Source organism: Eretmochelys imbricata, chromosome 20 (genome assembly GCF_965152235.1).
Source record: "Eretmochelys imbricata isolate rEreImb1 chromosome 20, rEreImb1.hap1, whole genome shotgun sequence".
Taxonomy (NCBI): domain Eukaryota; kingdom Metazoa; phylum Chordata; order Testudines; family Cheloniidae; genus Eretmochelys; species Eretmochelys imbricata.
Genome location: NC_135591.1, coordinates 11,214,532 through 11,239,591, shown reverse-complemented (window position 1 = coordinate 11,239,591; position 25,060 = coordinate 11,214,532). Strand labels below are relative to the sequence as shown.

Here is a 25,060-nt window from a genome sequence, read left to right as displayed (position 1 = left end):
TCGCTGAGGTTTTAGAGACTGGGCTACGTGCTGAGGAAACAGCAGGAGCCAAACATGCACACTCCAAAGCAGTGGCCCAGCCCTGAACTAACAGACATGGCAAAGCAGCCACACAGGGTGGACAGTGTGAATCACACATGGAGCAGCTTACCCTCACCCATGCTAAATGCAATTTGTCTCACACACTCCTCAAACATCTGACATGTCCCTTGGGGTATGTCCACGCAGCATTTTGGAGCAAGCCCGCCAGCCCAGCTTGGCAGACATGGCTTAGCAGGGCTTATGCCAGAGCACTAACAGTAGCCGTGTAGCCAGCACTTTGAAGTGGAAGTGCTTGCTAGAGCTCAGGCTCTGAAATCTAGGGAGAGCGGTGGGTGTCAGAGCCTGAGCTCCCGCTTCAAAGTGCTGGGTAAACAGCTACTGTTAGAGCAGCGAGTGTGTTGAGGGGGGCTGGGAGGCTTGCTGCCATGGGCTGTGCACACATACCTGCCCTGGAGAACTGGTGTTTTCACAGAAGACCGTGCACAACGCAGGTCTGGATGTTAATGCTGCTGCGACCAGGGAATGATGGGAGCTGAGTGCAGGTTAACAAGTTCTCTGTTTCTGGTCCCAGGCCCAGCCACACTAGTTTCCATTGTGTTCAAAAATCATTTTAAAACAGTTTGCAAAAATCATTTTTGCAAACATTCTGTTGCAACAGGGAAGAGCTTTGCTCCTACAGGACAGGTAATCACACTGGACGCTCTGGTTTGGTGAGAAAGAGAATCATGTATTTCTGCTCTTACTATGGTGTCACATACAAATTACACAGTGTGGTTAATACAACGTCAGACACACACTGGGATACACGGAAATGAACCCGCCCCATGAATTACACTCCTGCTACATGACCCAATTCTTACCGAGCGTGCAAACAAAGCATGAATACAATGTAAAAATATATTATATATTTACAGACACAATCTTTTAAAAAGCTGTGACATGAGTACAAATTCTAGAGCAAAAGTGGTGGAGAGAAGACTGGGGTTGACTAAATGGGTTGTTTGTAGGCAAAGTTACTGTCACTCAAAACAAGCCCCCCACAACCTCCAGGGTGAGCTGCTGTGGACCTTTTGGGTATAAACCTGAGAGAGGAGTCCGTCTACACCAGGTAATTTAGTAAGCAAATAGAGACATAGTTCCATCTTTAGAGTAACATTAGGGCCAAGATAAACCTCTGAATTTGAAGTCAGCAGCTCTTACTGTTCAGGATCCCTCCCAGGAGCAGGACAATGTGAGCCATTAGGTGGGGGATTAAAGATACCACTGTTTAAAACACTGAAATTGTGATGTCTAATCCACAGGCAGCCTCCTCCCTGCCTTGTCACAGATTTGCTCATGAGGGCAGGGACACTCATTCCACCCAGTCAGGAATCTCATGCTGCCTACTGCCATCACCACCTTTAGGGGGCTTTTCAGTAATTCTGAGCCTAACTATTAATCTCTATAATGGGTATTTCAGAGCTGCAACCTCTGCTCAGCACTGGAGATTCCTGCAGGGCTCTGAGGATTTCTAGTGGCCCTGTCTCACCAGCATTCGCTGCCCTGGGAGGTGTTGGCTGCAGTTTGAGCCTTCACTCCTTGCTTTTCCCTGGAAGCTGCTCTGGGGTTGACATCAATTGTCAGGGTCTCTGCCCCACAAACAGAAGGAAGTTTATATTTAATGAATCTCAAAGACTGAAAATCCCTTTAACAAAAATAATTAACCCAGCCATGTGCTCGAACTACTGATCTTCCAAACCAAGCACAGGACAGCGTGGGGTGTGGATGGGTAGGCACTAAAACTTTCCAGAAAATTCAGCTGAGTTAGGTGTGTAAAGGTGAGAGAATGCAGCTAGAGACACACACTACTTTGGACACTGCAAGCTGCTCCCCAGTGTACAACTGCACAGACATCAGCACAAAGAACCCACTCTGCTTGACACAGCTGGCCTGACAACACAAACAGGTAAGGCCCCAGCACACCTACTTCACAGCCTAGTCACTGCACCCTATGCAGTTTCCTCTGTGCTTTACATTCTGTAGATTGCCTAGGAGATCGCTTTGACCCTATGTTTTAGGAGACTTTTTCAGTAGTATATATACAGAAGTGACTTTACAACTGGACCTGTGACCATGCACATGCATTGGAGCAGTCAAGTTCCATCAGCCCAATTCCCTCACACCTCTCAATCTGCCAGGCCTTGGAGTTCCTCGTGCCTCTGCCCCCACCCACTGCACAAAAGAAACAATCACACACAACTGCTATTTTAATTTATTAAAAAGGAAATGCCAACTGCCCAATGCTGATGAGACACCTCCAGCAAATCATCCCAAAAAACTGAACGGTATGCATGAGCAACTGAAAGAAAAAGCAACAGCCTGCAGTTTGAAGCTTCCCAGGGTGAATATTAACAAGGACCAAACACAAGGGTAAAAGATCATTAAACCTACTCAGAGTGTCCAAGTGATCAATGTATGAGGGAGAAGCTGACGACACTGCAAAATCCCAGTGCTAGGGTCTCCCCTTAGCAGAGGGGGAGGAGCACTCAGTGTGACTTCTCCCATAGCAGGTCCCGTGAAGTTCAGACCTACCATGGGGCACCGATTCAGTGCATTATGCTGGTGACACTTGTGATGCAGATCTGCTGAAGCTGCACACTGGGTACATTCCTATGCATTTTTCAAACTTGGAGAAGAGCCGGGTAGCTTCATCACCTGGGCTCCTCTGCTGTGGTCCTGTAACCCATTTGCCATCAGCAGTTTCATCTGGCCATAGGTGAGTGGGGGCCCATCTTACACTCGAGAGCATACATTTGTAGAACTTTAGCAACCCAGGCAAACTGCAAGTGACTTATGTACCCTACACCAGGTTCCAGCAGGAAAAAGCCACCTCCACTGAGCGGCAGCCAGCCATCTACAGCTGGTCTGGCCTTTGCAGGACGCACACATGTGCTGAGCTCTTGCTTTTCTCCCCCTATGCTATTTGGAGCCACTCAGCACTAATGATCCATAGTGGTAGGTCAGCTTTAGGTTTAGAGTGAAACAGAACAAGAATCATTACAGGAACAGAAGCACACACAATGCCCTCCAAATGCTTCACGACCATTAAGGTACAGACTGCTTTAAAACAATGAATCACACATTCAGAACCCTTCTGAGACTCAAACAGCCCAGCCCCTTGCCCAGTGAACCCACTACCCAAACGTCAGATGCCACTTGCTACATCTCTCACTTTTAAGTGCTGTAATAAAATGGTTTCCTTTGAGAATGATCCTGGGTTAACAGGCAGTACAAAGTTACGTGGTGCAATACTGGGCTAGCGTTGATTCTCTCCAGCACTGGATTCCCCATCAGTGACCTCCGTTTGAGACAACTGACACTGCATTGCTGACTTCTTGTTTCTTTCCTGCACAAGGGGATGCATGTGCTCTAAACAGCAGGGTGGAGCCAGCACCATGCCTTATTCTTAGCCCAACTGTTTACAGGAAGAAGCACAAGGAAATGCTGAAGAATTGGGGGCTGGTGTGGAGGTATCAACAGGTTTGTCCTCCCCAGTGCTGGGAAACAATATGCCCCCCCCCCCCTTTGCTCAAACTGCCCTGTGAGAATAAAGACCTCCCTTCACAGGGCATGGTCCTCTGCTAAGCAACCCCGGGCACCCCCACAGCAGGCTGATGAGTCATTGGCTAAGAGAAGGATGCCCAATTCTTAACCAGGTGCTGCATCTACAGGCTAATCTTCAACTTTCCTGTTTGAAAGTCACTGGTCTACGATAACAGCAGAGCAATGCAGATAGCAACGTGAGGCCTGCTGCATGTGAGTGCATGGAACTTGACTCACTGCCAGACATACGGACTCCCCGGAGGGTAACAAAAACACTAGATTGACATAATTAGCCAAATTAAGTGGTTGAATAAAAGCTATTAAGAAAAACCCCTACTGCAGACAGACAAGTCATGCGGAGCTGGGCTGGCTCCTGCTCTCTGCCTCTTCACAGCCTCCTTCCAGTGCAGGGCATCTAAAAGCCCAGTCAAACATTAGGAGCTTCCGACAGGCTTAAGTCCAAGCTTCAGAAGTCACTGAGGATGCTGATGTCTGCAAACTCATTCCTGTACCGGTGTGAGTATAAGCTGAGCAGGAAGGCCCATTTCAGGGAGATGAAACTCCAGACACACGACAGGTAGTAGCTGCTGGGGTCAGTCAGGGCTAGGAAAGAAAAGGAGCCAGTTACATTTAAAATCCCCCTTTAGATTTCCACATAGAATTATAGAGGATTAGGGTTGGAAGAGACCTCAAGGGGTCATCTAGTCCAACTCCCTGCTCAAAGCAGGACGAACCCCAACACATGCACCGTGAAAGATTGTCCCAGGAAGAACCTCTCCCCAAGCTCCTGTTCAACAGAAGGCTTGTGCTCCTGTCTCCAGAAGGAACAGAGGTTTGCGAGCTGTGCTGTGTGCACTGGTGCCACTGAACTGCACCAGTTCTGCTTAGGGTTCTGTAGTTCTAAGAGCAGTTGGTCCTGGAGGCTCAACATGAATCCAGTTGCAAGCAAATGGAAAGGACACTCGTGCCATCTCCAAGGAAGCAGCATTCCATGCACGATGCTATTCTGAGCAAGGGTCACAGTGACCCTTCATCACTCTGTGAAGCCATTCCCTTCCTCCCGTTAAGAATCCTCCAGGTGTGAAGCGGCGATTGCAGCAAAACACCAGTCATACAGCTACCAATCCAACAGCCAGCTCAATACTATGGCTAAGTGGGTCCCGAGAGTAGAGAGCTGTGGTTACACGACGGACCATGCTTCCACACAACTGTCCATTTTCCATTTGAAAAGACCACTGTTTTCTAGGAACTTGGCTGATTTGGGGGTTCTGAGGAGAAGAGATGAATCACACACACACAGCAAGAAGGATGTTTGCCTGCCAGTGACAGGAAGAGGCACTGAAGGGAGGACAGGACTGCATGAGGTGGAACAGCTGATAGCACAAGTGTTGTAAGCATTTGCAGAGCAGGACAGCATAAGAGAGGCATGCTAACTGGAGGAATAAGAGGAATGCTGTTATTTCTCTATACTCCCAGTCTTTCAGAGGAGACCCAGCCTCACTCACAGAGCCCTACGACACTGTCTTGCTTGGAAGCTTATTCCATGTCACTTAAAGCAAACTGGGATGATCATGCATCTAATAATTGAGTGAAAAAAACCTGCATGGTTTAAAAGATCTTACACTACTGGCATAAGCTTACGTATCAATTTCCCATATTGTGCAGGGCTCATGGAGATGTAAAGGAAAGAAGCATTTTTGGTCATTCATCAGAAAACAGCTAGCGCAAAATGAGACACTAGAGATGGTAAGTGCCATTGCCCAGGAACGCAGTGCTCCATGGCCCTCAGAGGTGGTTCAGCACAAGGCTTTCACACACACTTAGATCCTCAGCTTCTTATACTGTAGGCACAATGGTCTCTCCATCTCTGCCACAGGAAAGTGCTGTACAGTCCAGACTTAAGCATGCAAATTAAGTAGTGTTGTTTCTAGAGCAGTAACACCTAGGAGCCCCAAAGCCATACTGTGAGCCACAGTAACCCTCATTGCTCCCCTACCCCAAGCCCCCATCTTGCTGTGGTGGGAATTGACTAATTGGGCACAATTAACATTTTCTAATATTTCAGTAAAATATGTCACAATGAAAGGAAACCCTCAACTCTCTGCAGAAGAACTCTACTTGGATATAAACAAAGGGAAGTTAAGAGGCTCTGTTCCCAATGAACCCTGCCAATCCTTGGCAGATGGGATTGTTTGGGTGGCTGTCTATACATAACTATCACAAATGTGAACAGTTTTTTTAAAAGTGAGTTCCATCCAGAGAATATGGTGTTTATGAATCTCTGGGGGTGACAAAGTTAGTCCAACAACACTGACCCTTCCTCTTTGGCTTATTGTTAAATATTTTATAGCACCGTAACTTTACATGGTGTGCTGGAGATTTGACAGACACAGACGCTGATGCAAAGAGTTTAGGGACTTGTATGCTTATGTGGCAAAATTCCAATCCAAACTGATTTATGAAGACTGAATAGACAGGTGCTTAGAAGTAATTTCAATATCTTGGGCAAGTCCCTAATTTGTGCCTGTTCTCCCCTCTACAATCCCTGCTTGTCCTGCTTTGAGCAGGGGGACTAGATTGGACTAGATGACCTCCTGAGGTCCCCTCCAACCTTGATATTCTATGATTCTATGACCCCATTAATTCCAGCCCTCCTGATGACCTCCCCATGATCACTCTTGGCACAATATACTTACACTGGTGCTTGGTGATGGCCAGAACAAGGAATGTGCAAAATCCCACCACGGAGAGAGCAGAGAAGAGGATCCCAATGAAGAGGAAGAACCTCAGCCCTTTTAACCAGGTCCTCCAGTAATCCTGCACATACATCACATGCGTGATTAGGGCCCAGAGCGCCAGAACACCTGCTCAATTAGACAGCAAGGGGAATCAGTATAATGGATCACACAGCAACACAGAAAGGTGTCTATAAACAAATATACAGCTAATTACATCCAAAAGCTACATTAAAAGAACATTAAGGCTTCAAAGTCAAACGCTCAAAATTTAGGAAATGCTTAGAATTAAGGTTGGCCATGCAACCCTAATTCAACCCCCTTGTGTGTATGCATTATGTAACAGAGTTCAATTACAGGATCTCACAGTATTTTTTCCACAGGACCCAGCCTCATTCAAGAATAGGTACTTATTCAATAACTTTTTATCCTCCACATTCAGTGTGTAACTCCAGGACTTATTTAAAAACACAGTGGTTCAAACCCTGCTCTGAATACAAAGATTAGTTTCCTCCTGGGCATTTTTATGGTTCTCTCACCACAGTATGGATACTTAACAAGCAGTTCAGTGCATCAAATATTAATGATTATTACCACTGCACTCAAGAGATTAGATGGTGTTATTAACCAATTTTACATCTGGGGAATTGAAGCACAGAGATTAAAGACAAAAATGTCACATGCAGACTAATTTTGGGTGCCAAAATCTTAAGGGCTGATTTTTCAGAGTATTTAGCATTTTATAGCACTTCAGTTGTTCAAAGCACAGTTCTGTGGAATTCTGCACTAAGAATTTTAAAATTCTGTACAATTCTGCATGTTTTATTTGTCAAAATAACACAATATAATCATGCTGGTTTCAATTATTTTGGTAATTTGTTTCAAAATACCTGTCAGCAAGTATGTCTGTAACAATATAGACAACAAAAGAGAGTCAGGAAATATTTTTTGACAAATAGATTCCTTACTAGGCATATTAATACAGAACTCTGAGTAATAATTCATTTAAACTGTAGTACAGAACCGTATTTCCCGCACCCCTCAGAAGCTGTTCAAAGGCTTGGGGGGCCAGGGGTAACAGAGAAGCTGAGAGAGACAGAAATAACTGCTGGGTATGAACTTTAAGGGTTGTTGGGTATGGGTGGGAAAAGTATGAAACAGGTTTTTTTGCGGAACAGGAAGGGATTGTTAGGAAGTGTCCCCATGCAGACCCTGGATGACCTCTAGCTTTTCCCATTCAGGCAGGCACATCTACCCCTGTCCCCATGTGTGTCTGTGCCTCCACTCTGTCATTCCCCTTTCCCCCTGTAGCTTTGCACCCCTTCCCCGTCTGCCCATGTCCCTGCACCCCCTCAGCCCATCTCCATGTGTCCCTGCACCTCCTGTCCCCATTTGTCTCTGCCCCCACTCATCATACCCCTTCCCCTTATAGCCCTGCACCTCCTTCCCCCATGGCCCTGCGCCTCCACTCCTATTCCGCCCTTGTCCCAGTCTGTCCTCCCTCACTAGCCATTATGAGCCCACCTGTGACCCCCTCAGCAGCCCCATGCTGTCAGTCTCCCCGTAACCCCTGTCTCCTGACCCGGCCCAACAGGTGCTGTGAAAAAGGCAGGTTCTTTCTCTTCCCTATTCTGGCTGGGGCTTGCCAGGAGCAGCTGCTCTATTCTAGTGCCACAGCGCCCTCCAGTGGGCAAAAGGTGGAACTGCAGTAACATGTCAGCAGAAGCTATTTTCTGCAACAAAAATTCAATATGCGCGTGGCACTTGAAATATGCATGTGCGCAGTGGCACAGAATTCCCCCAGGAGTATCACTTGCAGTCAAAGACTCAGCACTTCTGCATATCTGGCCCAAGGTGTCTCAAATAGGGCACACAGCAAATGAGGCACACAAAATTTGCAGCCACCTGTGAAGAGTTTGGTTTAAGTGACTTGTCCAAGATCACATAGGAACTCTGTGGCAGAGGCACGGATAGAATGCAGTTCTCCTGGGTGGCATTCTACTACCTTGACCATGAGACTGCCCTTTCTCTTCCTGCAGTCTCCTGCCTCTTTCAGTACAAACTTTCCAACTTTTGCAATGAACATTCCATCCATCTCCCTCTGGGTCTTTGGCTGCTTAGTGCCAATGTCCTGGTGACTGGGTTTTCCATTGTCTTCTCAGATTTTCCACTGATAGAGTGTCAGCCTTGGCCAGTCCTTTTTAATGGCCCATTCAGGCTTACACAGCTAGGCAACACAAACACACCCATGTCTCAGCCTGCCCTGAGAGCAAACTGAGTCCCTTTTCTCCTACTGGGTGGGCATTCAAAATAAAAGGGAAATTGAAACAAACATAGGATTCCTAAAAAAAATTACAGAAAATTCTCACTGTCACAGAGCCCTCAGCCCAAATTCGTGCTGAGGGGAATGGGGCAGGGATCACATCCTTTCTCAGTGTATAAACAGATAGGCAGCGTTTGCCTCTTGTTGCTGTTCTGTTAATCTGGCTGGACAGACAGCACTGAAGCACTACTCCTTAAAGCAACTTCAGAGCTTAATGCCACAAATCTTGTGATGTCAGCTACTGCCAAAGCTTTTGAATAGCTGATTTTACATGACAGCATTCTGTACACACATCAGAGATCAGAATTGAACTGAATGTGTTCAGCAGAAGGGCACTCTTGTGCTCTGTGGACACATACAGAAGACCACCACAGTGTGAGCAATGCTTTTAATAACATGGTGTGAGGCTTGTTAGAAGAACCTAGCACTTAAGAAGGTTAAGCTACTAACCTTGACCACCATATTAACTAAGCTTGCTCTCTCTACTGAGTAGCTAAAAGCTCAAACCACATTTAAAACACAGAAAATGGGAAGCTCCATGTTCACAGTTTGCAGAATGTAAACATTTCCCCATGGTTGTTGCAGCCGCCCATGCACTTTCACACAATGACTAAGCACATTTTACTTGTTAAAGTGCTGATTAATGGTGCTTGTGTTACAGCACTAAAGCGGTTGTTCTTAGGAGAAGTTGATGGTGTAGTTCTCCCATGACAGGAACTGATTCAGCACACAGGGAATCACCTGGTTCCCTCCTTATACAAGGCCTGACACAGCACTTTCTGCATGAAAAATTACTTAGTAACATTTATCATCAGTTAAACCTGTGAGCCCTAGAGTAATCATGTGACATGACGGGGCAAAAAAATTGGTGACAAGTTTCAGAGTAGCAGCCGTGTTAGTCTGTATCCGCAAAAAAAACTAGGAGTACTTGTGACAAGTGTGACTGACACATGCAAAAGAAGATATGGTCAGCCTCCCTTTCTCTACGGATGGTCCCAAGAGCTTCCACACAGTGATTACTTTTAAGACAACAACAGTGTTAGAATTCAAATGATTCGAAATTGGGTTTAGAACTCTGACTCCTGGCAATCAGCCCACATGGTCTGAAAGGAACATACACATACCTTGGTCCTTTCCCCAAAATCATCTGCTACTCCTGAAACTGAAAGGCCTCTGCCTTTAGATACTGACAGGTCATGGTGTTGTACTACACAAACTTTGCAAACAGGTTCAAGTCAGCAAAAGCCCAGGTCTTAGCATTATGCTGAATGGAAGATCTAAAAGGTTCGTGTTAGCCCAGAATTCCATCTGTTCATTCTGACTGTTTCCAAACTCTCAGAATTGGGAAGCTCAAAAACAAAACAAAACAGCATATAGGCACCATCCCTAGGAATAGTGTTTCACAAGTGCTAAAGACTGCTAGGCTTCTGAAATTGCAACATCTGTTAAGTCAGCATAAAATGACTATATTTTGGACTTTATATTTTTTATAAAGCTCATGAACTATTTACAGCTGAGGGTCAGATCACTAACAATCCTGAATGATGCAGCACTGTAAAGGGCCACAGTGAAAACAGTTTTCCACAAATGCATTATAACTGGATTCCTAGTGAATTAAGAAAAGGAGTACTTGTGGCACCTTAGAGACTAACCAGTTTATCTGAGCATAAGCTTTCGTGAGCTACAGCTCACTTCATCGGATGCATACTGTGGAAAATACAGAAGATGTTTGTTTTTTCCACAGTATGCATCCGATGAAGTGAGCTGTAGCTCACGAAAGCTTATGCTCAAATAAATTGGTTAGTCTCTAAGGTGCCACAAGTCCTCCTTTTCTTTTTGCGAATACAGACTAACACAGCTGTTACTCTGAAACTAGTGAATTAAGAATGCATTCACTGCATTCAGAACCTAGAAGACTACAAGAGATGCGACAGACACAAAACTAGCTACCTTATTATGATTTATTCAAGTTTAAATTCATTCTAATGCTTCGAATACACACAGGGTTGGAATCCAACTCAGAGCACAGCTGTCTAGAATCCAAGAACTACACTGCAGGGAAATGAATTCTCATTCAGGAGAATTAGGATTTTACTGCAGTATCAAATAAGCCAGGGATGGCTTCTACCACTTGCTGTTCACATTTTCATACTTAGAATCAGATGAGCTAATTGCCTTGAAAAGCTGTAAAAGTAGTTTGCCAGTCCAGGCACCAAATCACAGCCTGCTTCTATCCATGATAATACTGCTTCTGTGTTCCCTGTAAGCTGGGCACCTGAGCACTGTGCAGGAGAGATTTAAGTGCTGCCCAGCTAATTAGGAGGGCAGCATGTGTTCAGGTGCCCCTCCCTGCCCAGATTGCTCCATCCTGCAGCTGCTCCTGGGTGCTGATGTCAGGGTGTCCCCCTCCACCTGTACCCCAACTCCGCAGAGTAGGGGAGAAGCAGGGGACATAGCCTGGCTCAGAGCTGCTGTGGGGAAGGATGAGTGGCTGAATGCCTTTTTTAAAGAGACAGTGCACTGTTTCTGAGATTGCCCCAGCAGCCAGCACACACAGTCTCTCTTTCTGTCTGTCACTCTCTCTCTCTCTCTCACACACACACATACACACACACACTCTCACACTCTCCCCCCCCCCCACCACCCACATCTCTGCAAAGCGGGAGAGGGGAGACAACAGGGCTCAGGACAGAGCAGGAGAGCTTTCAGTGAGTCTCTTAAAGAGACAATGCAGGGCATCTGAGAATCACAGAATATCAGGGTTGGAAGGGACCTCACGAGGTCATCTAGTCCAACCCCCTGCTTTCCCACCAGCCAGCACACATGCTGTGTGTGTGTCTGTCTCTCTCTCACATACAGTCTGTGTCACACACTGTCAAACACACACAGTCTGTGTCACACACAGTGTTGCGCACACAATCTCTTGTGTCACACTCACCTCCCAACACATACTTCCATTATTGTTGTTGTTACTTCTTGGTAATTCCTGCAATGCACATATATTCTCTGTAATTTTATTATTTCAAAGTGTGTTATTTTACTGTTTTGACTGGTCTGTGCATTTCATAATTGTTATTTCTCTTACATTTAAATTTAATTCTTTGAGTAGTGAGTTCTAAAATGCCTAACCTGTCCTGGCTGGAGTAATTATCCCTATTTCACTTTTTAAAAATATATTATATCTAGGTTTTCTGTTTCTACTGGTGGCGCACATCCACACATACCTTGGTGCATATAACAATTTATTCCGCACATGGATCGAAAAAATTAGAGGGAACATTGCTTGCTCCTACTTAATTTGTATGGTGGTAGCACATGAAGGTACAAAGCAAGGTAACGACTCCCTTGAGCTAGGTGCAATTCAAACTCAAGGCCACTAGTGAAACTTTACTCAACCATCAAAAAAACAAAAAACAAAAATACAAAACCAAGGCAAGCAGAACTTAGAAACCCGCAGAGGTCCAATCACACTTCTCTTGTCCTATGTGGCTGAACAAAAGAAACACCTGCTCTGAGGAGTGTCCTCACAAGTTTAAGGTAAATTAAAAACAAATGTCTAGTGACAAGAGAGAGAGACCTGCACAGACTCAAACATCAGAGAGAATTTGCTAAATTACTAATCCCCAGGGTAACAGTGCTGAGGCGAAGTAAGCCTTCCCCAGTACAGTTAACTTTTTGGAGCACTTTCCTGACACTGGCTTCAATGCTACTGCATCCAGAGTTGGCTTTATTTTAAAGAAGTGTATTTGTGATCAAAACTGGAGAAGATTAATTCAGACTTGGCATAACTGACACATACTGGGCATGAGCAATAGCACTAAAAGCCACTGCCAGGTAAGCACAACCGAAAGGTTCATTTAAAAGGGGATGGCGTGCCTTCCTTTTCAATATGTACAGTAGCTGAAAAAACACATCAATGGCAACTAATCACTTCAGGATCACTCGAATAATCTCCACAATCAAAATGAAATCCAGACTGAATATCAGGGCAACTGGGAGGCTCTGGGAGCTGGTAATCGGATATGTAGAGTTCCATTTCTAGGGAATCAAACAGAATCCATTTCTAGATTTGAACAGGGGCCAAGCCAGTAGTGAGAGCTGCTCCTGGTCTGAGTTCTCAGGGAATAGGTATCATCACACGTCATGCCAATTGGCTCCCATTCTGGTGTTCTGGCCACAGGTCCATGGCTGAATGGGCCTGGAGACTGAACGCCCATCCCTCTCTCCCACAAAGGCCATAGAACTTCCTGTTCTGTAACAAAAAAGTGAGGAGAGGGCGGGCTTATATAAGGGAGAAGAAGCTTTCATTTCAGAGGGCTGTTTTGTTTTGAAACTACCAAACTAAGTGACCACTGTTATTGACAGTACAGTACCTGAAACACTCATATACAATCTCTATCATAATGCAAAAGGGCTCTCTCTCTCCACTTGGCAATTTCTGATCTTTGGTGCACCTGCTGGGCCACAAGAGAAGCCTTGTGTGAGATGTGGCAATGAAAGGCATTTCCCCTATAGTCCACTTTGTGTGGTTCTCTGGCCAGGGCTATGAGCATTATGCAGATTATTAGACTGGTTCCTTCTGGTCTTAACATCTGTAGGTAATAACAATTGCACAGGTGTACTGGCTGGTCAACAGCTGCTCCTAACTGCAAGTGACCAATGCCCAAGTAATTGGACTTTGAGAGTGAAGAAGCAATATTAAATAAAAAAGACTTTCAACTCAAGCCCGTGCATTTCATGCTGGAGAAGTTCTAACAAGGCATTCCTTCCACCCTGCTCTGTAAAATTAACACACAACTATAAGGGCAACGTGGTTCATGAGCAGCACATTCTGAAGCATTGTCCCCACAGGCCAGCAGGTACCTTCTGCTGCTCATTACAGCTATAGCCCGTTATTCCAAGTCAGACCAATACATTGTTAAACACAAAGCAATACAATTGCTGAGATTAAAGCCCTCACAATAAAAAAACAACAGGGAAATAGGTGATAAACTGGAGCATTTATTGCTAAGTTTTTGGGAAGCTGTTCAGGACAGCATATACAGTGTCTGAAATTCAGAGCATTAGCTTCCTGGAGAATTATGACCAGTCTCTGCCCAAAAGGTAATTTCCCCTCACACTCTCATTTACTGTAAGTATTCACTGGGAAAACTGAAGTCTTGGTTTCCTTCCAAGCCACAGGAATCCAAGGCACTTTATATAGTAATAAAGGCAATGGGGTTCCATGGATAGCTCAGCAAACATTCTTATTGAAAACATGAGCAGATAGTGAGAGATTGCTGGACAAAAGCCACTCCTGGGCTGGGACTCAGGCAGGAGAGTGGAGGGTTCTGGATCCCTCCAAAATGGACTTTGCTGTAACTACCTGCTTTCTGTGCTAACAAGATCTGTTCTCCGTTGTATTCCAGATTATTAAAAAAACGTTCTGTTTTACACCACTGGCTGAGAGTCGAGTTGGGGGTTCATGGCCCCTTTGGTGGGTAAGTAAGGCTTCCCCAGATGTCCTGTTTAGGTGGACTCATTGCAAGGAGCTCAGGGCATGAACAGGGGTGCTGAACACTCCAAGGTCAGACCCCAGGAGGTGCTAAAGCCAAGGAGGCTTGCCCTAGTGAGAGTATGCCCTGAGGGGAGACACTACAAGAGGGTCCTGTCTGAATTTCATTCAGAGTGGTTCCAGAACACCGAGGCTGTGCACCCCATGACACTTCCATGCGTGGACACCTTCATTTCACAGTAAGAGTGCCATATCCATATTTAGTTTAGCCCACTGAGTTAAGCTTAAACAGATACAAGGCCACCTTATTGAGGAATACAAATGTCCACACATGGAGGTATTCAGGAATAGCTGTTCCTCAATAACTCCACATGTAGGCAAACCCCAAGACTTTGACTTTACCAACAAAGATTACAGAAGCAAAGCTCTTCACCATACAAAGCCACATAAACAAACTTGTCTTAGTGGAGCTATGAAAGGAAACCATCTCTATCCAATAACCTCCCTGGGGTAAGTGGTGAGGGCGCCAGGTCAATTTGCCAGATTAAAAATAAAAGGGTCTTGAAAAATGTGATAGTAGCCATAACAACTATGTGGGAAACTAAATGAGAATACATGGCTGTTTCTGGTTAATATGAAACCTACAAAGCCTGAGCCTGGCTTCATTTTGATGCATGCTCTTACAATGGTCTTAAGACAAGATCATATTGTGTGACATCAGAACGCCCCAATTTCAAATAGCCTATCCTTCTGTCTCATAGTATGCTCCCATTAACAGGGTAACATGGTCATGTTGTGGTTAGAATGCAGTCAGACCATTCTGCTCTCCCAAGAACAAGGAGCACACTCATCATCTATAGGAGAACACCTCCAGCAGAAATATGGCACACATCTAATAAGCATGCACTATATGGCTTTGTAAGCTCTACTGGACTGGCTCCAACACTAATACAATAACTGACTGATTCAGTTGTTCTGCTCCAAAAAATTGTTTTTGGAAACAATTTTTACAGGAATAAAATTAAAATGATATAATATAAAGCGGGGGAGAGACATTTAAAGACCTCAAGAGGATTCAGTTCATGACTTTCCGTGTTTAAATCTTCTGTTCCACATAATCCTACTCCCAAAAAATACTCCATCTAACCACTGCCACCCAACACTGCATCCAGGTAGTTTGATCCAAGCCCCACACCACAGACATATACAAAAGCAGCATCACGGCCTCTGGAAGTAGCCCTGCAGCAGCAGTTTTGGAAGGTGGTCAGATGAAGTTGCCTCAGTGGCCCAAACACTACTCATATAATCTTGCTTCTTTCACAGTTGGAAATATTTGGTTGCCACCACCACTCTCGGACAATTGCTCTCGGAACTGTCCTGGGCTAAAATAGCCATTCAGCAAAACAGAATCTGTGGGATTTCTTACTTAGAGCTATGGAAAATCGTCACATCTAAAATAAAGATTACCTAAGTAAAGCACATAGTAGATCTGAAACAGCGCGGACAGAAGCACAGTTTCTTTAAAGAAAAAGTCAACTTGGGTATTTTGACAAATCTTAAATCCAGATTTAATAATATAAACCCTATAGAGTACTTGAAATGTGTGTAAATGAACAACTTCCTAAAAATAAGTTCAAAACAAGATGTCACCAAGTTTGGTAGCCAACTCTTAAAGGAGAAAAATACTGATAATTATCCTGGTATTTCAACACCACAATTCCAAAGCTTCCTATACTTCAAGGTACATAAAACAAGTCTCATTTTCTCTAAGTGCAACAACTAAAATGAACACCAGGTTGTATTTTTTTAAAAACCAGTTCCTAGTCATTTTGACTAATTTTTCAGAGCCTTGATAAATGAGCTGCATTGTTGACTAAGACAATAAAAAAGCTGCCTCTGCTGTCAAATCAGGTGTGAGACAAATACCCTTCATAATTAGTGACCTCACAGCAATGGGTATCATGGACAGTTTGACAAAGGACAAGACAAAAAACCCCTAACAGCTCTTCTTCCCACAGTGAGTTCCAGAAGACCGAAGAGTTAAACAGGAGTTTAAAAAATAAACAACCAAATTTGTTGACAGTGACAAATGTGATGACGATGCAAAATTAAAATAAATATGGATAATGCTATTGTGAACCACTGGCACATTTCTGGGGAGAATTATATAAATATTTGAACCCACAGTAGTCTCTTCAGAACACGTTATCCGAATGCCATTTTCCATCCAACATCCATAAGACTCTTGTTTTATAAGCGCAGTTATTCAAGCTCAAGCATTAGTGACACCTATATGAAGGGACCCAATGCATTTCCATTCTGACCCTCTTTTGTCATTCAAAACTATCCAAGACCTTGTCCTGTCAGGCTGAAAAATTGTAGGTCTCTATGAAAGGGTAAAATGTTTTCTTCTGCAAGTCTGAGCCAAAATAGTTCAGCTTCAGCCATTTTTGGGAACAAGTTAAAAAAAAAAATCTTCTTAAGACTTTGTTTGAACAGTTCTTATGCCAAAACAGCTGGGGACTGAAAACTTAAATTTGTTAGGGAAACAGTCCTCTGAGGAGAAGAATCTTTTGAGTGTTCCAGTGAAAACTGGTTTTTATTTGGCCAACTTCTCAGCCCACAAAATTGCAGTTTGGGCATGTGCAGTACAAGTAGATTGACTTTTTGGTTCAGAGCAAAGTAGGCTGGACTGCACATGTGCAAGAAGAAAGGCAATTGGCATTTGAAGTCTTTGCTCAACTCGAAGTCTGTCTGATCATCCAGTTTTAGTAGCAGGAAATGAGACTTATAGATTTCAGATGCTTTGTGCATCTAATATAGCACTTTAAAACTAAACCAACAATATTATTTATTATTTTTGCCTGGCATGTCAGAGACACATAATACGACAGATCTTGGCCTCTAAAAATGTAGTCTAAATAGACAACAGCGAAAGGAGGGAGAAAGGGGCATCAAGACAAAAATATCCATTCATATTTTCTCATTTTGGTGTATGTGTATATTTTTCATTCTTTGCCTATTTTCTTCAATTTTTTTCATTCATTCCTAGCTGCTCCATTTTAAAGCATAAAATTCTACTGCCATCACCCCAAATTTGATGACGAATTTGTGGTATTTTTGTATTTAAACCAGAGTTATTAATATTTAAAGACCGGCTACTGAACAAACACAGCCCTTTTCTACAATCTATTCCAGGGGTTCTCAAATTTCATTTCACCGTGACCCCCTTCTGACAACAAAAACTACTACATGACCCCACAAGGGGGAAACTGAAGCCTGAGCCCGTCCAAGCCCCACTGCCCAGGCGGGGCGGGAGGCAAAGCCAAAGCCCAAAGGCTTCAGCCCCAGATGGGGGGCCTGTAACCTGAGCCCCACCACCCAAGGCTGAAGCCTTTGGCCTTCGGCTTCAGCCCCAGGCAGTGGAGCTCAGGCTTCGGCTTCAGCCCTGGGCGGTGGGGGTCAGGCTTTGGCTTCAGCCCCGGGTCCCAGCAAGTCTAATGCCAGCCCTGGCAACCCCATTTTTATGGGGTCGCAACCCACTTTGGGGTCCTGACCCAGTTTGAGAACTGCTGACTATTCTACTATTTAATGCTGTGCAGGCATCAAGACACCCATATGGAGTTGCACAATATACCTAAGGCCTTAAGTTAGTCAGCAGGGTCTCCAAAGAGTCAATAATTCCAATATATGCCTGCTAGAAAGGACAGGCTTCTACTCTCCCAGTTTATCAGGTATTTAAAAAATGCTTTAAAACATCTCTACAAAAAGTGCATCCTTGACACACATCAGCTTTTTTGCAGTTGTTCCAGCCTATCTGGTGTATATTATGTTCTTAAAGCACGAGAGTTCTATGTTTTCCCAGAAAGATCTGAACAGTTTGGAAACAAGTCACCCATCCTCTTTGGAAAATAAAATGCATTTGGTGTTAAGTAAAAAGTACAGAGACAAAATATGTAGAATAGAAAAAATAAAACGGAATCAGGAAGGGGCATGATATTTGAACAGCTTAAGGATGTCCTGTTTTATTTAGCTTCTTCTTTTACCCCACATATGACAGTACAAATTACGAACGCAATGTCATTCTGAACTTTTGAGTTACCTGGGCTTCCCCAAAACAACACACCGTAATTTAAGAATAATCACTGTTTATATACTTTTTGCTTTATACATTCCAACACATGGACAAACAGTACCTAAGTAGGAAAACTACTATCCACACTTTACAGGTGGGAGAAGTTACCACACACAAAAGTTAAGGGACTTGTCCAAAGTGAAGTGGTAAATCAGTGAGAGCGATAGGATTATTACTCAAGGGCCTTGCTCTCAGCCCATTAACTATGCTGTCCATCAGGTTGCTGGAGCTGTGTTGTTTGTTGTCTGCCTAAAATGAGAGGATAGTACAATAGGTATGTGTCTCATTTAAGGTAGAGATCAGCATTTCTCAAACTGGGGTCCCCAAGGGAACTTCAGGGAGTCCACAGGCCCTGCTGATCAACTCCTCCCCCACCCTCTATCTCCTGAAGGCTACTGAAGCCAAACCAGGAGATTTTAGGTGCTAAAAGTCCAACGGTGCAGCGGGTCTAAGGCAGGCTCCCAAGCTGCTCTGGCTCCGTGCCACTCCCAGAAGCGGCCAGCATGTCCTTGCAGCCCCCAGGGGAGTGGGGGGGTCTCTGCATGCTGCCCCCGCCCCAACTCCGCAGCTCCCACTGGCTGGGAACTTCAGCCAATGGGAGCTGCTGGGGTGGTGCCTGCAGGCAGGGGCAGCGCATGAAGACCCCCCGACCCCTCCCCACACACTTAGGAGCTGCTGCCAGAGAGATGTGCTGGTCACTTTCAGAAGCCACCCAAAGTAAGAGCTGCCCGGCCGGAGCCCACACCCAAACTCCCTCCCACAGCCCGCACTCCCTCCCTCCCGCACCCCAACCCCCTGCCCCAGCCTGATGAAAGTGAGTGAGGGTGGGGGAGAGCGAGCAATAGAGGGATGGAGTGAGCGGGGGGCGGGAAGAGGTGGAGTGGGGGTGGGGCCTGGGGCTAAGCAGCAGGATTTGGGGGTTGCCAAAAAAATTTAAATTACAATGGGTCCCCGGGTTGCTACAGTTTGAGAACCACTGATATAGATCACAATTTTCAAGTCTGGGTGCATATTTAAGTTCCCAAAGTCAATGGAAGATGTAGCTGTTTGCCACCTTTGTAAAACAGGCTGTTCTTTAGGTACCAGAAGATGGATTTCAGACCCCACCTACAGGCACCCGGGTTACCACATCTTTGCAATGGTATATAACTTAAATAAATAAATAGTATGTAGCCAAGAGTAAAAACATGTAGAAGAGGAACACCTGAAAAGAACTGCAGGTTAATGAAAACCAGCAGGGGAAGGCAGATTAGGAGGCAGAAAGCAATGGAGAATAAAACATCATAGGTAACCGAAAAATATAGGCAGTGTACAGACTGTAATAAATTGATTGCAAACACGGAGGAACAGGCTCCATAAGAGAGAGAAATACTTGACACTGCCTATCAAATTCTTAAATCAGAGACAGGCAGAAAAGTGAACCATCAAGGAAAGAAGGAAAAAGCATTTGGTTAAACAGACTCTGAAAAGGAGTTGATGTCACAAACAAACAAGAAAGGACGGAATTAAAGTCAGTGAAGTAATCAATTTCACTTCTACCGACAATCTCTCAGAACTGGACATCCAAGAGATGGAAGAGGACAAGAATGCAAGAGGGGAGGGTAAAACAGAAAGATGTTAAAGCTAGATAAATATGTACAAACAAATACAAAATGATAAAACAGGCAGGCAGGCAAACTCTTGGCTTAATCAGAGGCATGCTAATGAGGAACTGCTGCCAGGCTGCCAAAGATACTCAACAACCTTCTCCCACATATACAGTACCGGACCTACAACTCTCATTCAGGTGCCTGAGTGAGTTTTTGAACCTTGTGAATGCAACAGGTACATTTAAGTTAAAAGAAAGTTTGTGCCAAGAACCAGCATATTCTGATCCCATGCATGGGCTATTCTGCATTGACACACCTAGCTCAGCTTTTTGTTTTCACAACAGCATGGGCTGCAGCAGCACAAACACTATGCCCCCAAGCCTTTGTGGGCTGTGTCACAAACATTAGCTAACAAGCAATCATTTGGTATTTACTATCCTGTTAAAAATATGGAAAGTCACAAAAAGGCATCTACTGCCCTCGCCAATTTATTGAGAAATTTCTAAAGTTAGAGAACTTTTCAAAAGCTTGCCCAATTCCCCTCCTTCCATCTCTTCTCAATGGAAAAAATTACTAATTAATAAGTTAAGATAAAAACAGACTAATCTATTTAGTGAAGTATCCCAGAGACAAAAATTAAACTAAAGCACTGTTTACTTGAGACTTAAGGGGCCACACTGCTTAAATATAGTGCGATCTTCTTAAGCGTGGAGTAGTGAACAACTTTGCTAACTGAAGATTCACAATATTCCAGGAATGCAGTCTGCACTGTGATGCAAAGTGGAGTTAAAATAGAACCACAAATGCCAAACCAGACAACCTCAGACCCAACAGTTCGGAGTGGCTTTGATATTGTTTTTGCCTTTCACACTAATACCCAGGCAAGAGGCAGGCTCTGGAAACCCCATTGCAAAGTGGGAGGACTATGTGTGCAGGCAGTAGAAAACAGGTTTTTGTTTAACCTCTTTTGTATTTATTGTATACCAAATAGCTCTATAGAACCAGGAGAATGGGGCAGGTAGGTGGCACCTCCGTGGCAGGTAGGTGGCACACAGAGGAAAAGTCAGTTGGGAAGGAACAGACTATTGGCAAACGGGAATGTCTGTATCCTGTGTGTCACAGAAGCCCCATAACTTGCTGCTGCACTGGACAGGACATCAGAAACACACTGGAGCAGAGGTGGGCAAACTACGACCCGCGGGACCGTCCTGCCTAGTCCCTGAGCTTCCAGCTGGGGAGGCTGTCCCCTCTCCCCCGCAGCCTCAGTTCGCCACACAGGCAGCGTGGCGGCGTGGCTGGCTCCGGCTGGACTGCGAGCTCCTGCTGCTCTGAGCGGCATGGTAAGGGGGTGGGGGGTTGGGTAAGGGGCAGGAGGTCCCAGGGGGCAGTCAGGGGACGGTTGGATGGGGTGGAGGTTTGGGGAGGGGTGCGCGGTCAGGGGACTGGGAACAGGGGGGGTTGGAGAGGTGTGGGAGTCCCGGGGGGCCTGTCAGGGGGCAGGGTGTGTGGATAGGGGTCAGGGCAGTCAGTGGATGGGGGGGTTGGATGGGGGTGGGGTCCCATGGGGGCGGCTGGTCCCCGGAGGAGGCGATCAGGGGACAAGGAGCAAGGGGGGGTTGGGGGTTCTGAGGGGGGAAGTGGGAGGGGGCCAAGCTTACACCACATTTTGGGCTAGCCCTAATCTGTTATTGAATTGAGACTATGTTCATAAAAAGTGTGTCTGGAGTCTGAGAGTAGTAAAAAATGTCTCCAAACCCTCATTTACAAAAAACCTACAGACAAACTAGATATGCAATCCTCCCTTAGCCTTTCACAGTGAAAATAGCAGCACTGCTAAGAGATAGCTAAGAGCTGCTGCAATGACATTCTAGGGACTGATGTGCTACACAAGAGCAAAATCAGCACCTGTTAGCAGTGAGGTTCCGGAAGTGGGAGGAATTAAATTATTTTTTTACTTAAATTATTCGTTTACTGAGTTTTCACATTTGGTAAGAAGTTAACGTAATCCTGAAACAACCACTTTAAATGGCAAAGTTCAACTTGGATCAGACATTAACAGTGCATGATAAGTCTCACATATAGTCCTTTAAAAATCCTGATTTCAAGGGACAACACTAAAGAAAATTCAGAATCCTACCAGATAAAATTTCAAAGGTCCATGTGCAAAAGTTCAGGGAGGGACTCCCTATATATCTGCTGCAACTCTTCACTTTTTGAAAGTTCTGATCACCTATACAACGAGACCACCATGTAGCCTCTCCATTACCCTACCTCACAGGCCAAACTTATTCCTTGCTTCCTTCCTCCCTTCCCACATCCGTTTCTCAGCCCCAGTTGAGACACTTATGATCCCAATAACCTTTCCTGGCTGTTCACTGAACAAAAAGTGCAGCCCACTTTGGCTCAGCTGGCAACCTGTGTGATATAACTGGTGAATTTTAACAGTCCTTAACGTAGACAGTGATGAAGTTTCCATACCTCTCCCATTCTTGACAAGCACACTGAAACCATAAGGGCTTCCCCACTCTCTCAGAAGGCTTGCAGAAATCCCTGACCTACTGTCTTTAATTACCACCAGTTACAGATAATGCTCTGACACACTTTTAAAGAGTCAACAATGGCAACATTAAGGTTCAGACTCTAGAGAGCCTCTGTCATTTCCACAAAATCCTTAGAAGTATCTCTGTTACCCTGACTACATATAAAGTAGACGGTTTACTGTTTAAGAACTCCATTTATTTCTACTGCCTCTCTCTTACACGGTGCCACTTGCTGATCTGGAGGTGATTTGACCAACGGCTAAAAATAAGTATATGGGAAGACATTTCTGATCCGACTGATTAGACTCTCTAGTCTAGCAGAAAAAAACATAATGAGTTCCAGAACAGGAACTGAAACTAGAAAAATTCACACTAGAAAGAAAGGCATACCCTTTTAGCAGTGAAGGGAATTAACCACTGGAACAGCATACCTGGGGGCCTAGTGGATTAACCATCACTTGAAATCTTTAAATCAAAACCAGGTGTTTTATAAAATATACTCTAACTCAACCAAAAGTTATGGGTTTGATGGAGGACTTACTAGGTGAAGTTACACAGCCTGTGTTATGCTAGAGGTCAGACTAGAAAATAATGGTCCTTTCTGGCCTTCAAATCTATGAATCCTCCCACAGACGAATGAACACACCCAAAAGCAGAAATTACAACACTTAAGATCCCACTCCCATCTACCATAACATGAGCAGCTTACTACAACTGCCTTGTAATTATGAAACCCTAACAATTTTGAGAGTGGCAGCTGTAAATATATTACCTAAATGAGCAAGGACAAAAAGTTTTCTATAAATCTAGTCCCACAAGTATCAGAATGGGCTATTCTGATAGCCTGTATACACCTGCAGGGACTCCAAATCTCCTGCAGAGAGGCAGCATTAGTATCTTCCCAGCAGTATGAGAGCTGAATGAAGTGGAGCAGAGGCCAGCCACATTTACAGCAAACTTGGTGGACCGTAAATCCCAGCATACAATCCTCCATCTTGACAGGAACAGTCTTGAAAATACTGGAAGCTGAGCCCCTGTTACAGAGGGGAGTGGCTGTGGGCTATACAGCCTCATCTGCTGTAAACTAAGTAAATGTCAAACTCCATGAGAAAGCCTCACAGATGATGAATAAAATGAGCCACAACAAACAGAGCAGCCAGCCCAAAACACAAGATCAGAAACTGCTCCAAATCCCTGAGAAACAGTTACTAGCTCATGAAAGCACTTTAGGGACCTGCCTGAATCCATCTGATCCCCCGCCAGGTGGTGAGGTGCACCCAGTCCAGTCCCCAGCCAGGTGGCAGGGTTCATACAGTATAAACCCCCAGCACAGTTGGGCTAAAAGATCTCTCAACACAGGTTCCCAGCAGTGCAACATGCAAGAGCCCCTGACCATAGGGGGCTGCGTCCCCCACAGAACCCAAGCTAGCACAGCACAGACTGCTAGTGCCATGATCTCCCAGCCCCAAGAATCCCCAACAGACATGCTGGCCTGGGCACTAGCTACAGACCAGATGCCCCATAAACTCCCCTGGTTCCATCCTAGAGAACAAAGCCCTAGCACCTGCCTGTACAGGAGCACACCCCCCAGTGTCCCCAGTATTGGAACCCCTCACCTCCCCACTCCCCCAATACTGGAAAGACCACTGTGTGTCTGGAGCCCCAGCTGCATGAGGACCCCAGGGAGCCCCCCTGCTCCCTAGGTATTGGAAAATGCTCTTCATGCCCACACCTGCCCTCCCCGATACCAGGGAGCCCCACCCATGTCTGTGCCGCCCCTCCCCCCCACTAGAGGGCCCCACCATAACCTCCCATACTGGACAGCCCCCCATTACCTGTGCCCAGCCCCCATATACAAGAGCCCCCTCGTGTCCCCCATATTAGCCCCATATCAGAGAGCCCCCACACTCCATGCCAGCACCCAGTCCCCTGTGCCCACGTTCAGTCTGTATCAGAGAGCCCCCCAACCTGGCCCTGCCCTGTACCAGAGACCCTCACCCCCTGTGCCCACACCCAATCCCCCACGTACCGAGGAGACCCCCCTAGTCTCCCGTACCAGACAGCAACCCTCTGGGACTATGCCCACTCCCTCACCCCATGCATGCCCCGCCATACCAGACCGACCCAAGAGCCTGCCACCGTACACCAACCACCACAGATGCCCGTACCGGGGACCCCCCCCTCGCGCGCGCCCGCCCCCCCCCCGTACCGGAGACCCCCCCCACGCACCTGCCCCGCCGTAGCATAGATCCCCCCCCACGCGCCCGCCCCGCCGAACCGGAGACCCCCCGTACCGGAGAAACCCCCCCACGCGCCCGCCCCGCCGAACCGGAGACTCCCCCCACGCACCCGCCCCCCCGTACCGGAGACCCCCTCCACGCACCTGCCCCGCCGTAGCACAGACCCCCCCCCCCCGCCGAACCGGAGACCCCCCCCGTACCGGAGACCCCCCCCGCGGCAGCCGTGGCGGGCTGGCGGAAGGCCGGCGCCAGGCTCCAGGTGAGGAAGGCCGAGAGGCCCATGAGGGCGCCTGCCGCCGCGTAGGCCAGACGGAGCCCGAGCGCCCGGCTCACCGCCATGAGAGAAACCGGCCTGTGCGGGCCGCGCCGGGCCGCCCCGC

The 25,060-nt window shown here is 45.9% G+C and overlaps 1 protein-coding gene across 1 annotated transcript; it reads right to left on the bottom strand.

Moving 5' to 3' along the window:
- Nucleotides 1–2,281: 2,281 nt before the first annotated feature.
- Nucleotides 2,282–25,060, bottom strand: SLC48A1 (solute carrier family 48 member 1). The gene is made up of 3 exons (XM_077838411.1): nucleotides 24,881–25,060; nucleotides 6,321–6,488; nucleotides 2,282–4,227 (listed from the first exon to the last, which is right to left on the bottom strand). The coding sequence occupies exons 1-3, from the start codon at nucleotides 25,017–25,019 to the stop codon at nucleotides 4,091–4,093; spliced, it is 444 nt and encodes a 147-aa protein (XP_077694537.1). The 5' UTR covers nucleotides 25,020–25,060; the 3' UTR covers nucleotides 2,282–4,090.

Excerpts from the sequence above, each read along its gene's own strand:
- SLC48A1 (XM_077838411.1), bottom strand. The coding sequence starts at position 25,019 with ATGGCGGTGAGCCGGGCGCTCGGGCTCCGTCTGGCCTACGCGGCGGCA. Across the intron at positions 6,489-24,880 it reads TGCCGCGGGGGGGGTCTCCG|GTGTTCTGGCGCTCTGGGCC; the intron begins GTACGGGGGGGG and ends CTAATTGAGCAG. Across the intron at positions 4,228-6,320 it reads GGCCATCACCAAGCACCAGT|CCCTGACTGACCCCAGCAGC; the intron begins GTAAGTATATTG and ends TTTCTTTCCTAG.